Source organism: Python bivittatus, unplaced genomic scaffold (genome assembly GCF_059951505.1).
Source record: "Python bivittatus isolate LINGU-HERP-01145 unplaced genomic scaffold, Pbiv_v1 ctg000700_np1212, whole genome shotgun sequence".
Classification (NCBI taxonomy): Eukaryota; Metazoa; Chordata; class Lepidosauria; order Squamata; family Pythonidae; genus Python; species Python bivittatus.
Genome location: NW_028277098.1, coordinates 9,162,885 through 9,179,696, shown reverse-complemented (window position 1 = coordinate 9,179,696; position 16,812 = coordinate 9,162,885). Strand labels below are relative to the sequence as shown.

The window sequence follows — 16,812 nt, the reverse complement described above, 5'->3', positions numbered from 1 at the left end:
ACCAAGCTCAGAGGGCATCAAGGACTCCATTGTTGTTCTTGTCTGAGGAAGGTGGTAACTAGATCCAGGGGTGGAGAAACTTCTGGCCCTCTAAATAATTACTGAAATACCCTTCTAATGGTGAGAGATGCTATGAATTACAATTCAGCAATATCTGGAGTTTCACAGTTGCTAACTCTGATTCTATAGGGAGAGGAGATGAATGGAGACAAACCGCATTACCAGACATGGTTTCAGAACCACACTGAGGGCAAATTGGGTCCTCTGCAAATCAGTTGAAAAAGTCACTGAGCACTTTCATTGCACCAGGATCTGGCTTTCTCCTACTGCACAAAGTATCACTGTTGCAGCAAAGGGAAGCATGGCATAAAGGAAAACACTCCAACAAGGCTTCCACCCATTGAGTGTGATTCCTAGTGGGGTGGGGGTACTCCATTCACTTCCCATGAGGATCCGAATCCCCATCTCATAATGCCCAAGGTTTAAAAATCAGAAATGGGTTTCAAATGAATATCTCATGCTTAGACCAGGAAGAATGTTGGGTAGAAAAGTTTCTGCATCAGTCTTTTCAGATAGACTTTAATCCAGGGTTTCCCAAACTGTGAGGTGTACCTCCCTTGGGGAGGTGCAGACAGAGTCCAGGGGAGGTGTGAAGAACCTCTTGGTTGTACATTGTTGCAATAAATCCACCTTTCCCAAAGTTTCATTGTATTGTTTTCATTTGTATTCATTTTGGTGTTTGGGAAGGTGTGTACATTAAGATTACACTAAAGGGAGGAGTGATGGCCAAAAGTTTAAGAACTCCTGCTCTAATCCCAACATCTCCTCGTGGAAATAAAGAGTGGTCTTTGCGGGTCATACTTTCTTTTGGGCCTCATCAGGAGTGTCTGTAGGAGTGACACAGATGTCCTCTGATTCGGAATGGTTTGACTCGCAGGATGATACGCTGACGGAATCCATGCTTTCCCCAGAACTTCCGCTTGGTACGGACTTGGGCTGATCTTTGGTAGGCGTGCTATTAGCAATTCCATCAGGTCCCAGAAACAATCTGTCCCGAAACAACAAAGTGACAAATGAAAGGGGGCAGAACGTTGGCGAAGAGTAGAGATGCCGCACAGAAAGACAATCTAGATCTGAAGTGCAGGTTTCTTTTAACAAGGCTGCAATGTTATTCTTTACCTCCCAAATCAAGCAAACCACATTCCTTTCAAAATGGTAAATTCAGAGGAGAGAGGTAAGAGATGTGAATTGAAGGCCTGTATCCAGACCAGTCAACTTATTACGTATCCAGGAAAGATATCCTCTTTCTAGACAAGTACCATTTCTTTATTTATAGTTCCCAGCAAGTAGAAAGTGTTGGAGTTTTACTGTGCTCCTGAAAGAAAGCAGGAGGCTTGGTGGGTCACAAGAAGTGTATGGCTGCCCTGTCTGTATTCTTGAAAAAATAAGAAAAAGCAGGTGGTAGGTATACAGTTTTGTTCAAGGAAGCCAATATATTATTGCAGTCTTAGGTGATGAAAGCTATAAAGCTAGACCAACTTCCCACTGAACTCAAGAGGAATTATGAGTAGACATGCACAGTGGTTGCAGTTTAATTATTTGAGTTTTAGATGTTTATTTAATTAGAGTAAATAATTAAAGCTTTAATTAATTAAGCTAATTAATTAATTAACTAAAAGAGCCAGTTTGGTTTAGTAGTTAAGGCTCCAGGCTAGAAAGCAGGAGACTGAGTTATAGGCCTGCCTTAGGCATGAAAGCTGGCTGGGTGACTTTGGGTCAGTCACTCTCTCTCAGCCCAACTCACCTCACAGGGTTGTTGTTGTGGGGAAAATAGGCTGAGTATTAAGTATATTCGCCGCCTTGAGTTATTTATAAAAAAAATAATAAAGGCAGGGTAAAAAAATCTTTAAAAAACCCCCATACTTATGCCTTATATCAAATTTTTAATATAGATTATCTTTATTATTCTAAACAGCATCTGAGCTTCCTTTCAAATATTCTTCATTTTCAGTGTTTTATTTAAATTCCTATGAGGAAGACTGCAATGGCAGATTGCTTATTGTTAATACAGTATGGGGTAGAAAGAGGAAAAAAAGGCATTTTACTTCAATATCTAACCATGACAGTGAAGTGAGATTGGGATAAATTCCTTTAAACAAAGTATATACTGGCTTGGACAACTGCCATATAGATACCGTCAGGGAAGCATTATTTATCTCGCTTTTCAAGGCTTAATGCAGGTGAAGGAGATTCTAGCAGAATGCTTGGTTATTCACACTCATTTTTCTTTGTTTAAGTCAGTGAAAAACACTTTGCTTCAGTTAATGAATGTTGAAATTATACTATTAATTCCCTTAGATTTGGAGGCATGAAGCAGATTAGAGCAGTGGAAATTCAAAATGTTGAAATGCAAATGAACTTCAGTCGGCTACGATGATATAAGTTAAACACTATAAGCCCTCCTGAGGCTTAAAGAGACATGGACAAAGCATCTTATATTTTAAATAGAATGAATTGTTTACCTGCCTCTAAAACAAGGGAGGAAGCATTTGAAGCATCTATGCTTCGAAACACCTTTCTTTTCATTTCCACAGGTATAAATGTGATTTTGCACATGATTTTAGACTTCTCCCATCAACTGGGAGTTCCTTTCAAATATTCTCAAATATTCAAATATTCTAGCAAATGTTCTCTCCAGAGAACAACCATCAGTTCTTCAGGCCAGTTGGCTCCCAACCTTCACTCCCCACTCAAACTCACAGGCTCAGTCGTTTCACCATGCTCTTCCGTGGTTTTGGTGATGTGGTGGTCGTGTCGATGGCTGCTTCAACCTCACAGGAAAGCGCATAGCTGCGAGATTAGAGACCACCTTCTGATTAGAACTACATCAAATACTGCTACCATAAAATGAAGTCATGGAATTAGATCCAAAACTGGGTTTTGTACTTCTGAACAAGGTTTTAAATCTAATATAGGCATTACTTCAAATTAAGTAGCTATGTTACTATGAGTTATTCCAGTGTTTCTCAACCTGGGCAACTTTAAGACATGTGGACTTCAACTCCCAGAATTCCCCAGCCAGCATGGCTTAAAAGTTGCCCAGGTTGAGAAACACTGAGTTATTCAATAACTTCTGAATAACTGCATTTTTTTTCCTTTTCAGAGATGCATTTTGAGTTATATAGAAACCAGGATACTTCTTGGGTTTATTCTTCTTCCTCAGCTCCCATTTTTGTATGAGCCAGGATGGGTGCTTTTCAAGGTACCTGCAAAATATTCTATATTCTAATATAATATATTCTAACTCCATGAGCAGACAAAATTCTGAGTACCAGAATAGAGCGGGAACAAATAAATGCTCAAGTAACATGTACCCCAGGCCTTATATTCCAAGGCATGCACTAAGAAGAGAGGAGAACCAACAGTACCCAGAAGCACAGACATGGACACAGAGTATACTTTTATGTTATGTGCTAAATCTGTAAATAAAATCCATAAAATGCAATTGCTACTCTGCCTACTCAAATTTAAACTTTCAGGGCTCACAATTAAAATTCAAAACCTGAAAATAGTAGGGAAAGAGAGAAAAGCAAGCTCTGCACCTGCTTAGTGAAATTCAAAGTGACACAGGAAAAGGAAGTTGACATAACAGACAACTTCACATGTTATATATAGCTGAATATTGCTGTAGATGCTGGTTGGCTATTTTTGGATAAGCCAAGAATCAGAAATTATTAACAGATACTACCTTGGTCTATCATTTCGGCTTTAACAAAAGTACTCTGAAGTGTCTGGAAGGCTTAAAATAAATCTTTAGTTCAGCCTTTCTCAGCTGGGGTTTTGTGAGAGATCATGACTATTTTTTTTTTTTAGTTTTACACACTGTGCAATGCTAGCACTTGCAGTGATGGGAACTTTTATGTGCTGCGACTCAATTGTTTTCCTGCCACTTTACTTGTTGTGGTAAACATTGTAAAACCTGGATTGGGTAGGCTAAAAGTTTGTTGTCTTGTGACGTTTTTGTATTTTTTGCAAAACACAGCTGTCGACATAAACATTTTTATGCAGAGGTTCCCCAAGACCTAAAAATTATTTCAAGGGTTCCTCCAAGGTAAAAAGATTGAGGCAGGCTGCTTTAGTTGGTGAAACTATCAGATCTTGGGAGAGAGGTGAAAAAGGCTTGGGAGGAACAAAGACTTACATGGTGCAAAGAACCACAGGGTTAGTGGATTTCCTGCCTCCTGCAGCACTGTTTCCAGTACGTTTGGTTATTAAATTCATAATAAAAAGCCGCTACAAGGCTCCCAGGTAGCTTCACCCAAATTAGAATTAGCCTCTCTGGTACTATGCCTGGAACTCCTCACTGCTTCATGATGTGAAGAGCTCTACATAGACTTCTCCAGGGCTGTCCACAGGGTATGGTCAAAAAAGTCAAGGTGGGGCCCCAACAATGTGATCAAAGCTTTGCCTGGTTGGGGTGTGTGTGTCTGTGTGTGTGTGTCTGTGTGTGCAGTGTACGTTAGCACAGGGGTACTTATCCCTCTCTGTATGCCCTTGTATACATTTCAGAACTGCTTGTAGTGTCTTGCACATTCCACAGCAATTTTAAAATATAATATAATATTATTTTATTTATTACATTTTATCATATTTTATAAGCTAAATCCCAAAATGGGAGGGAATTCCTGGAAGCTTGATATTCAGAAAAGTCAGCCATCAACAGGCACATAGAGATAAACAACATTTACACACTATTCAAAAGAGACAATAAAAAGGAAACAAAAAGACTAGAAACACCTCATCGCCAGCAAACACCCAGATAAGCAGGGATTAATACCAGAATTAACACCAGACAAACAATCAAGCTGTAAACAATACCCTAATCAAGGAAATACCAACTCAGACAAACAATCAAGCAGTAAATAACAGCCTAATCAAAGAATTACTGTACCAAGGAGAAAAACAACACCCCCTCCAACATTGACAGGGCAAGCTACTGTATATAAACAGAGAGCAAGCTCCATTCCCATCCAGCACTGAAGATGTTATCTAGTTGAGGACTGGCATATTGTACCGTCTGCAAGAAAACAACCAAGCTCAGAGAACCCCAAGGACTCCACAAAATATAATTTTGTTCCTTTATCTCGGATGATAATGGAGAGACAGGGAAAGAGCTGGATTATGCAAACAATTTCCTTCTTGTTGCAAATCCAAGTTTTACCTTACCTCTCTTCCTCTGTTAATTGCCGCTGTTTCTGGAACCACTGGATGAATTTTTTGTCTGAAGTCATGCAATAGCTATTACAGGAAGACTGTAGGAGTTTAATCTGAGCTATTACTTCAAATTCCTGGAAAAAATAATGAACAAGAGGAGGAGTCTGAATGAGGAAAATGGAAGCCCAATACATACTGTCTCCGCAGCAGAAGGATGCAGGACAGTTAGAGATGTTGAAGAATTCATGACAAGTTTACCTACAAGCATAATACAATTTAGTTCTGAATGGCACTAAGCCTCTATACTTTCAAATGAGTTCATGAACCTGAAGGATATTCCTTGCTTGTTGCTCTGGAAGCTCTGAATGGCAGAACATGCAGGGTTCAAAACTGACTTGCCCACTTACTATGTCAGGAGACCTGCCACGCTCTTGCAAGTGTACTAAGCCGATTGCCCCCTCCCAATACCTGAGTTAAAGAGAGGGAGGGATGATCTTCAGCATGGGTAGGAGTCATTGGTTTTAACTCTGCCCTTGCTGGATGCAAAAAAGAGCCAAAACAAGCTGGATGCTGGAGCCATCGTCTCCACCCGTGGGAACTCCAACCAGCCACCAGAGGCAAAGAAGCCCTGTTTGCCTCCTCTTCTCCTTGCTAGCTCTGAGCAACAATGACTGGTCTATGGGTTTGCAGGGCAGATGGAACCCAGTGCCTGGCATGCACAGAAAGCCTAAGGACTTGCACTGCCCTTCACCTGCTGTGGGCCAGCAAGAAGTAGCCCTGTTTTTGTTGCCCTGTTGCATTTCAGAGAAGTTTCACAAGAGCAAAAGCACATCCCGACTATGAGACATTTTCCATTGACTACTGAAACCTTCAAAATGCATTGACCCTGCATTGATAACTCTTTTAAAAAAATAAATACAGTAACATGAATCCATGTGGCTGGCCATAATGCTTTTGTAATAAACCGGGCCAAAATATATATCAGAACAAGCATCTTTCTAACATCAATATTTTAAATGAATGGTGTATCCTAGAAAATCTCATTGAAAACATCTTTACATTGGATATCATAATTATGGTGATGACATCATGCAACTCCCTAGATGGCATCTATCAATCCACATTTACAAAAAATTAAATGGGCGAAATCTCACGGAAGAGTAATCTTTTGCAAGATTTGGGTTTGTTGCTCAAGATTTTGTGAGGTTTCAGAGAGAATGTGAAAGTCTTGTGAGATTTCAGGTAGCAGCACAAAATCCTGCGGATAAGAATCCTTAAAATTTGGCAATCTTGAAACATTCCTGCACCAAATTAGAGTGCTCAAGCCACCACACATTATGTGATGGCATATTGTACAGCCAATCAGAACAGATGAGGAAAAACACAAACTGTGCTCAAATCTGAGTTGAGAGGAACCATATTCGATACACCAATAGTCTGTTCCTCCTGGGACTTGTTTTACAATTCTAATTGAAAATGTTAAGCAATCTAGTTACATTGTCTCCTGTTTCTCTCTAAAGAGAAGAAATAAATCCTCAGATTGCTGTGGACCATTAAAATGCCACTGAATGGTGGAAAGAAAATGCAAGCTTACCCGCCTTCTCTTCTCAAAATTTATTAGCCCTCCCTGCAAAAAATAAAGAATGTACTGTATAGTTACAAAATCCTGCATTGGTACTGGAGATAATAAAATGGTTACAAAGGAATAAATTTTCAAACTTCATCTACTCTTCCAAAAGGCTAAAACTTTCAAGATTGGTTCCATGAGGATGCTTTTAAATCTCACTCTGCGATCAATCATGGCCTCTCTGCCATCCTTCCTTAAATAATTTGGAAGCACATATATTCTCTCCACGCTTTACAGCGATTTAATTATGCTAACGCTGATGTACAGCCACATAACATGCCTATCAGCCTGAAGCAACTGCTTTCTTTACATCTGCAGGATGCCCTTCCCTTCCCTTCCCTTCCCACAGATGACTTGGACTGTGCAGGGAACAATTTTGCTTGAAGACATTAATTAGCTCTGGGTTTGTAGCCTCTTATGTGGCACAGTTTACACAAATTTATACAAGTTATAGAGCGTGCTCAAGTGCAAGAATGGGTAGCTTGAATCACTGAGTTACAAATCCCTTTTCTACTGTCCTGAGAGCCCCTTCTGTCCAAAACTACCATAAAGCATCAGCATTGTTTCACAACATATTGAGATGGGAAGCACATGAAAACTATAGTGGAAATCCTGAAACAATTTAACATTGCAGGAGTAGGAGGAGGAAGAAGAGGAGGAGGAATTACCTCGAAAATGTACACTCCAGTTCAGGAAAAACAAAAATTCTGCCCACGTGTGTGATTAGATTCAATCTACTTGGCCTCCCAAAACGTTCTGTGCAATTCTCTATTCCTGATCTACTGAAACAGCAGATTCTTACAAACTGCATTTCCATGAAATTATCTAAGCAATGAGCATTCCTGCTGCACTCCTGTGGGGACTGTCATTAAAACTGGATCCAGAACTTCTTTGAATAAAGCCATTTTTACTGAATTCATTAAATAGAGAGGATGTACTTGTGTAGTGTCATCTGCCAAGTACAATCAAACACTAAAACACTAGTTAAAAGCACTAATAAAACCAGATCTTCAAAGCCTGGAACAGTAAGAACAACTTCTGCTGTCGTCCCAAAGCTGGCAGCATAAGCAGCAGGCAAATTTCTTGGGATAATTCCAAATGAAGAATACCAGAGCATAGGGGTAGACTGATGCAGGAGTGAATGTCTCTGAAGAAAAATAAAGTAAAAGCTATTCTGGGCTTGTAGGTAAGCACTAAGACAGCCTTCCACAACTTGGTGTCCTCAAGAATCCCTCAGTCCTTTATGTCTGATTCGAGGCTCAGAGTCAGACCTCCAAACAGGAATGAGATTAAAAACTAAAAACATAACCAAAAAACAATATAAATTACCCAAACACCATGGAACAACCATAACCCACATTCACCCTCCTGGACAGACAAAACAGCCCATGATGTTGAAGGGTACCTGGTTGGGAAAGGCTGCAGTAAACACCCAGAACTGAATTAAAAACTGATCAGAAACCAATGCAGTTCTTTCAACAAAAGTAAGATGAGTATTTCCAAACTTTCATGCATTTACCCTTTTGGGTCCTCTGCCATAGTTTTTTAAAAAATTATTTAGTATTTACACCTACTAATTTCCTTTGACCCCACTTAATAATCAAACCAGTGAGTCCATCATTTATGAATGATAACCACAGTTACTGGCAGAAAATTACATCTATAACCGTATTTGTAGAATTTGACCATAGCTCTAACATGTTGCCTTAGAGCAGTGTTTCTCAACCTCAGCAACGTTAAGATGTGTGGACTTCAACTCCCAGAATTTCCCAGCCAGCATGCTGGCTGGGGAATTCTGGGAGTTGAAGTCCACACATCTTAACGTTGCTGAGGTTGAGAAACACTGCATTAGAGCATTTTTGCATATCTTTGTAATCTATAAAGTCTTGAGATACCCATAAATATTTAATCTTAGAAAAATTCTCTCACATGGCATACGACCTCTTCTCTTCCTTCCACTGCTTATTTAATATATTTATTGAAACATCTTTCCAATTTCATTTTCTATATGTCTCTTCTCATAGTTTGGATGACATTTTAGATCATTCTCCTAATGATCCCAATTGAAAAATCTAGTGATTATTTCAAATACGATTAAATATCTATGCATGTTACTTGTTAAAATATTTTTTATGAACATCTCCCACTGAACCAAAACCACAGTCAGTTACTCTTCCTTCTGCAAGAAAAGTCCCTCTTCAAGTCATCTGTGATTCCATACATTACAATCAAAATATACCTTATTCCAAAGAAAATGTGGAATTTGTGAAGAAATTCTGCTAATGTTAGCCTGAAAAACATTTTTTAAAAAAACAACAACACACACTGATATCTGTAAACCCTGTATACATAGATGAGGCTTTAACCAGGGGAACAACCTATACAAACTTACCTGTGAATCTGTTTTCATTCAAGGCATGAAATTTAGATTGGGAGAATTCTAATAACGTAAACTCAGTTTCATGATTGGTAGTAATTGTTCCATGTCCTAATTAAAATCCTGTGTTTGGTCCGCCCCAATGGAGATGATGCTTTCATATATATGCCAAATGCAAAACTATTATAGTGGTGCTATTCCTCATACTCAGATGCACAAGTGTTACAAACCTACCTCCACATAGTCCTGGAGAGCTGTATCAAGCATTGTCAAGTCCGTTAAAAAAGTACCAAGGTAAGGAACAGTGCCCCGCATTACACCCTGCATAGGATGAAAGCACAAAGAGATTAACCAACCTAGTTCAGATTCATTCAGCGCCTGCTGACTTTGGATCCAGTTCAAGTCCTGTGTGGTTCAGCGATCTTTAGTCTTCTACAGCCCGGGGATCTATACTAACTGCTTTCCTACGTATATTCACTCAAGATCTTTTCCATGTTGACATGGCCATCTGTGAAGGAGCAGTTGGATTCTGGCCTAGCTGTGGCTGCTTTTCTGGCTGGTTGAGCTGTGCTGTAAGAACCATTCATACAGCAAACGTGATCCGACAAGAAAATGAATGCAGCTATTTCAATAGTACACGATACTGTGGAATGGCCTCTCCTGAGAGGTTTATTGGCGCTACTCACTATTTCATTAAGAGACTTTTATGTTTTTATATCTCCTTATTTCTTTTCCCTTATACTTTATACCAGCATACTATTTCCTTTACACACTACATTGTTTGCCATCATAAGAAATTTGCTTTGGGGAAGTAGTATATACATAAAAATAAAATGACTGGCTAAATAAAACTTTGAAAAGAAGGCTCCTATTATGCCAGTGCCACTTGTAAGATTATGTCATCTTATTTCCACAGGGGAAGAAAAAGTGATGATCAAATTGGTAATGTATTATTGCAATTATAATAAGTCTCCTCTTTCTTCTAAATTGTATTTAGGATGTTTTATAGAAAAAGTAATACAGGAAAACATGCAATTTTTTTAGAAAAAGAAAAACAATACACAAACAAGATTTAAACGTGCCATTTAAAAGTCCCTGAAGAACAGGGAAAAAATCTAATACATTCTTTAAAATCTTTTATTTTTAAATTTATGGAATGGAGCTCAAGGGAAGAAGCAGCTTGCTTCGGCTGTAATTTCAACTTCAATTTTTCTCCACACAAACTCGATGGTTGAAGAATCTAAGGCATTATTCAAAGATAATGGATCAACTGTTATTCTGCAAGAAATCACAAGTGTGTATGGCAAAAGCTCTGGTCTAAGGAACTCATCCGCTATTACTGATCTAAGGAACTTGTTCACTCTTATCTTTTGATTGTATTTTCCCTCACAAAGATGTGAAAGAAAAAAGGGAAGGAAGTGAGTGCAAGGCTTGGCTGAACATACTTGTTCACAAAGTGGGAAACTGTAATCTCTTAATTTTATTTGAACTAAACCATTTGGTTTGTACCTAGGTAATTCCTAAAACAGTTCTCTGTGCCATTGCTCTGTTTCTACATTTCTTAAAGAGAATAATGTCTGATCTGCATCCTGAGGATGCGGGATTTTATCAGGACTATCTCATGATAAAAATGAAAAAGAAAGAATCACCATATCTTTCTGCAACTGAAGCCGCCTCTGGGTTCTCTTCTGGTTTTCTTTTACATTGCTGTCCAGATTTGCAAATTTAGATGTTCCTTCCTGTGATGAAAATAAAAGGGCAATGAATGGAAGAGGCCATAGAACAGGCTCACAAACATTTCCCATACTAACTGAATGCTACGTCCTTCTCTCAAGTTGAAAAAACATGTGGCTCATCTTGTAAGTAAAAAAATAAATTAAAAAGCTCAAACAAACATATTTCAAGAGTTTCCTGAACGCGAGGAATGCTTGCTCCAAAACACAAATAAACTTGACTTGCAAAATATCTCTGAGCCAAATCAAGTATTCGCCCATTTTCAGTGTGCTCTGAATCGGACACATCTGGATTACAACCTTACTGCTTCTGGACAATTAATACTTTTTTCCTTCTTAAACAGCTTGTTTCTAATTTATTTCAAACTACTATGTGTTATTAATAACATTTTCCTTTCCATTATATAATCCTCTGGGTTTTTTTCCTTATACACTTACATTGTGATATGACTAATATTTTTGGTTTGCTGACTAACAAGGAGACAGTCAGGAAATGAAAACGTTTATGTGTTCCAACAACTCAGGCCTTGGGGATCACTTTACCAGAAACTCTATGATTTCAGGAGCCATATTTCACAATATGATCTGGTCCACTGAAACAGGCTAATTAACCTACTGCCATGTTTTTAAGTCATTTTTCTGCAAGCAAATGTCTGCAAGCAAACAACCAAGCTCCAAGAGCACCAAGGACTCCACAGTTCAACCCTGAGCTACAGATATTCTCTTCTAAGTTGTTTTTCTCCACAAATGTAGAGGCCAGCAACTTGCCATAGCTCCTCAGATGCATGATGAAAAAAAGTTAGTAAGTTTTTTTTTTTTTAATTTCCTTGTCTTATTATCTTGACTTTGTCACTTTTTATCTTTTCTTTTTTCTTCACTTGAATAAGGATGTTAAAGAAATGTCCTTGATTTTTATGGGCTTCCTTTACACTGCTATTTAACTTAACGATGCTATCATCCTCCTGAAAATTTCATATCCTCTCCAATCAATTGCATACATTTAAATGACTCCCAAACTTCCTTAGGGGACTAAATAGCCTTCTGACCCTCTCTTTCAATAAATCACTGTATTTTTAGAAATTACATTTTCTAAAATTAAACATGACTTCTCCAGATATTCAAGGTAATTTTCTATAAATATATAGATAGAACTTCATTGTCCTGTGATTACTGCTCCCAAGCATTTCAATAATCTCTGCAGCTCCAAATCTCAGATACAACTCAGTATTAATTCATAGGTAGTTTACCCTTTTATCAGATGTGCACCTAATGATCTAAAACACAGATTAATACTGAGACGTAATGTCTATTTGTGGAAGATGCTCAGCTGTACATCCCCACCATGGGCTGAATGAAAGATGCAGTGAAAGTATGTGGAGACTGTCAGGGTGTGGATGGGAAGAAACAGGCACAGTCTCAACCCTAGAAAGATGGAGTGGTTATTTATTGAGAAGCTCGCTGATTTTGGAATTATAAACACCTTTGTTCCTTGCTGAAGTAAACAGGTCACAGAGTCTTCCTGGAATCACAGCTCCTGTTTGAAGCAGGTGGAGGCCATGGCCATGAGAGTCTTTGCCCAGCTTTGGCTGGTACACCAATTGTAGCCTTACATACCTCAGGGGTGCTGAAGTTGGTCATTCACACCCCTGACATCTCCTGTATGGACTATGTATAGTAGTTCACTTTACATGGATTGTCTTTGAAAACCACCTGCTAACTTCAATTGCAGCAAAGCACAGTGGCCCGTACAGTCATCAGAGAGTCTCAATATTTCCAGTAACACAATTGCTGCAGGAGCAATATTAGCTATTCATACATTCTGAATATAATTCAAGGTCCTGGTTATCACCTATAAAGGGCCTGGATATCTTCAAGACTACCTATCCCATATAGACATTGCTCACACAGTCTGTGGGCATAGAGAATGCCTGATGAAGATCCCAACCATTCAGGAGGTACAACTGGAAGTGTCCAAAAGTGAACTTTCTCTGTGGGGGCTCCACTCCTCTCAAGGCAAGGATGGCTCCCACTCTCATGGCCTTGTGCCTCCTAAATTTGGGCCATTCCAGAAGGTCTTTGAGATTTGAGTATTGTTAAGCTCTAGACACCAAGAACAATATTATTATTTTTATTTATTGTGATTAACTACAATACTTTACTTTAATTATAGATTGAATTAGTTCTAATTGTATATAACTGTATTTTTTATTGTTATGTTGGTTGTTTGGTTGTTGCTTTTAAATTCAGTTGACTAAAGAAATCTATACAGTCATGAACAACATAGAAGAATTTTTCAACATAGAAGAAGTATTGCAATCATTTCACTTATTCTTCCACAGTTGGAATACTTCCCCCCCCCCCCATTAATAATTCACTTCACATTGTCTTTGGCTTTTCAAGGAATAGCTTATATTCATGTATGTATTTTGTACCACTTTTTATGTCATTTTACATGTAATTTTTTCCTATAGTACCTTTGAATAGTTTAATGGCTTTTCATTGTCATCTTTTATCTCACTGGAAGAGCACAGAATATTCAGATAATTTCCTATGGGATGAGTTATCTCATACCAGATGCATCTCAAATCCTTGCCAGCTTTCTCTAACAAAACATTTTAAAAATCGTTCAAATGACCTTTCGGTTTTCAGTATTAGCAGTCTGCTTCAATTTTGAATCAAGTGGAGCCTTCTCTTCCCTCAAAATGTTGCCCTTTGCATAGCTAATCTAAACCTCGTTTATTACTTTAAATGCATGCACACTGAAAGCCATCTGCTTTTAAGTATACAATTACAGTATCCTGAAAACAGTAGCATGGAAATCCTGGATTTTCCCACATTGCAGCTTAAATTTGTCTTCTAACATGTTCACCTAGATGATATGCAGCAACTATGATTTGCATAGCATGCCAAGAAATCAAACTGATTGCTGTGAACTACTCTCTTTCCATGAAGGCCCACTGCTGCTCAGCTCCGGAGATGAATTTCCTCAGTATGACATATATATATACTAGACATATATATACTAGACAGGATTGGAAGATATGATACTGAGCAGTTATTATTTCCCAGTCTTCAATATGATATTTTCCTGCACAAATACCCTTATAGAGGCCCTTGTTCTTTTATGTTGTCATCACGAGTGAGACTCTCAGTAAAGCCCCAAATCTATTGTCTATGTTTCTGTCCATCTGAGAATGAAGAGTTCATTCAACTAAGCAGGACTTGAACTCAGTTGTCTCAAATGTACATTCCAACTCTACAATTCTATGATTCTAAGTATAACCCATGCCTTTTCTCTAGAAAATCAGCTTGCATATGTATAACATTTTATACAATATGATATTATATATCCATTAGCATTCTCCCTTCATTGTTTTTAATTATTGGTATATCATTTCATGTTGGACCTTAGACAGACATTTTGTGTTACCCCAGAATAAACAACAGAATATAGGTGGCCTGACTGAATCCATAAACACTTCACTTATTATTCTCCCGCCATGGGCATCTGGAGGATACAGGAAGTAACAGTGCATATCATGACATCATACAAATTATACAATTTGCATAATCTGCATGTTGATGTCACAACATGCATGGCATTATCATGTTTTCTATTAGACATTCATTCACTCACTCACTCACTCCCCAATAGCTGAAGCTGTCTGGGCAGTTTACAATAAAAGACACTAAAAACAAAATCTGAATAAAATCATATAGATAATGTCAAATAAAATACAAAATAAAACCACTATATAAATTAGGCAGCGGTATGGTGGCCATTCAGAAATTAAGAATTAAAAGTCAATTAAAAAGCCTAGAAAAATAAAAAGGTCTTCACCTGCTACTAAAATGATGCAAGTATGGGTGCTAGTTGAGCCTCTCTGGAGAGGGAATTCCATAAATGGTATGTCACCAAAGCCCACGTCACCTCCTTTGGTGAAGGAACCTGGAGGAGGGCCTAATTAGATGACCTTAAGGTCTGACATATGGGAAAAGGGATTTCTTCAGGTAACTTGGTCCTCAGCCATTTAGGGCTTTAAAGGTCAAAAACAGCAATAGATATAACCCCAGATTGTGCCCGAAAATGCCTTTATGCGTCTCAGCACAAGAAGCATTTTACAGGAAAGAAACAGTAGGTAAAGAAAAATGGTTAAGTCATTGAGATAATGGCATAATGTAGTCATATCAGCCAGCCTCGGTAAGCAGTCTAGCTACTCAATCTTGAACTAACTGAAGTTTCCAGACCATTTTCAAAGGCAGACCCATGTACAACACACTGCAACAATCTAAACAGGAAGTTACCAGTGTGTGAATAATGGTTGTGAGTCTGTTTTTATCCAGGTAAGGTTGCAGTTGGTTAATCAGTCAAAGCTGATAAAAGGCACTCTGTGCCACCAAGGCCACCTGGGTCTGTAGTAACACTGATGGATCTAGGAGTACCCCAGACTATGAACCTGCTTCTTTAGGGTGGATGTCAGCTGGACAGATGCACTACCTACAAACAATATCTCTGACTTGTCTGGATTGAGTCTCAATTTACTGGCCCTCATCCAGTCCATTATCCTGCCCGAGCACTGGTTTAGAACACCAACTGCCTCACCTGTGTTAGATGAAAAGGAGAGATGGGGGTCAGCTGCATATTGATGGCACCACAGCCCACATCCATGGATGGCCTCTCTTAGTGGTTTTATGTAGATTTTGAAGAGCATAGGGGATAAAATGGAGCTCTGAGGGACTCCATAACCCAACCATCATGAGGCAGGAGCGTAATCCCCAGCACCACTTTCTGGAAATAGTAATCCAAGTAGGAGTAGAACGACTGTAATATAGTGCCCCCCAACTTCAACTCTGACAGCCTACCCAGGAGGATACCATAGTCAATGGTATCAAAAGCTGCTGAGAGGTCCAGGAGGAACAATAGAGTCACACTCAATTTGTCTTTTTCCTGGCCCAAGTCAGGGTGACCAAAGTGGTTCATAGCCAGCCTGAGACTGGATTGAAATAGAACTGGAAAATTAATTTCATCCAAGAGAGCCTGGAGTTAATCAGCCACCACCTGCTCAAGCCCCTTACCTAGGAAGAGAATATTGGCACCTGGCCTATAGCTGTTCTCATCCTCTGGAACCAAATTTGGCTTCTTTAGGAGCAGCCTGATCACCACTTGAAACCACTTTCTCTCTCTCAATGAGGCATTTATGACCTCCTGGACCCAAATGGACAGACCCTTCATACTAGATTTGATAAGCCAAGAAGGGCCACTCAGACTGGCCATTCAGCAAAGCCAAAATAGGACTTTACAATATCTTAAATCGGCAGTTGCCTGTTTTGATATTGCTGCTAATACATGAAACTTTTATTTTCCAGTCATAAATTATCTGTTCACACAGAGAGAACTGCTTACTCAAGACTTAAGATAATCTTTGGCATTCAAAGGACTTCTACCAGCATACCTATTCACAAGTAATATATCAGTATATACTGGAAGTTATTTAGCCAAAGTTGAGCACTGCGGTTGTAAAGTATTACACTATCATTGAAATATCTGTTGCTTCTTACCCTCATTAGCAGCTCCCGGCTTGTCAAATAGTTATCATGATCTGAGAAAATTTCTGACAGTTCTTCAAACATCAACATTCTGTCTCTGTACAAAAGAAAATGGAATGATTTTAAAGTAAGCTAAATGACAATTTGCTCCATTAATTAAAATTAGGCTGTAATGATGCTATCATCTTGTCAAGACATATGTTTGTTTTAGGACCCAGGGAAATCCCCAACTATACTTCCTTTTTTAGGTAACTGTATAACCAAGAAGAATATGATTCATCTAAGAATATGATTCTAACATTCTAAGAAGAATG

The 16,812-nt window shown here is 38.7% G+C and overlaps 1 protein-coding gene across 2 annotated transcripts in view; it reads right to left on the bottom strand.

Moving 5' to 3' along the window:
* The window catches only part of RGL1 (ral guanine nucleotide dissociation stimulator like 1), a 94,031-nt gene that overhangs the window by 14,363 nt on the left and 62,856 nt on the right, over positions 1-16,812 (bottom strand). For both annotated transcript variants that reach the window (XM_088154392.1, XM_088154391.1), the window contains exons 9-15: positions 16,511-16,595; positions 10,868-10,957; positions 9,453-9,539; positions 6,809-6,841; positions 5,227-5,348; positions 2,761-2,850; positions 862-1,048 (exon numbers count right to left, since the gene is read on the bottom strand). In XM_088154392.1, the coding sequence (XP_088010518.1) occupies positions 862-1,048; positions 2,761-2,850; positions 5,227-5,348; positions 6,809-6,841; positions 9,453-9,539; positions 10,868-10,957; positions 16,511-16,595 (694 nt within the window). The remainder of the gene's footprint in view (positions 1-861; positions 1,049-2,760; positions 2,851-5,226; positions 5,349-6,808; positions 6,842-9,452; positions 9,540-10,867; positions 10,958-16,510; positions 16,596-16,812) is intronic.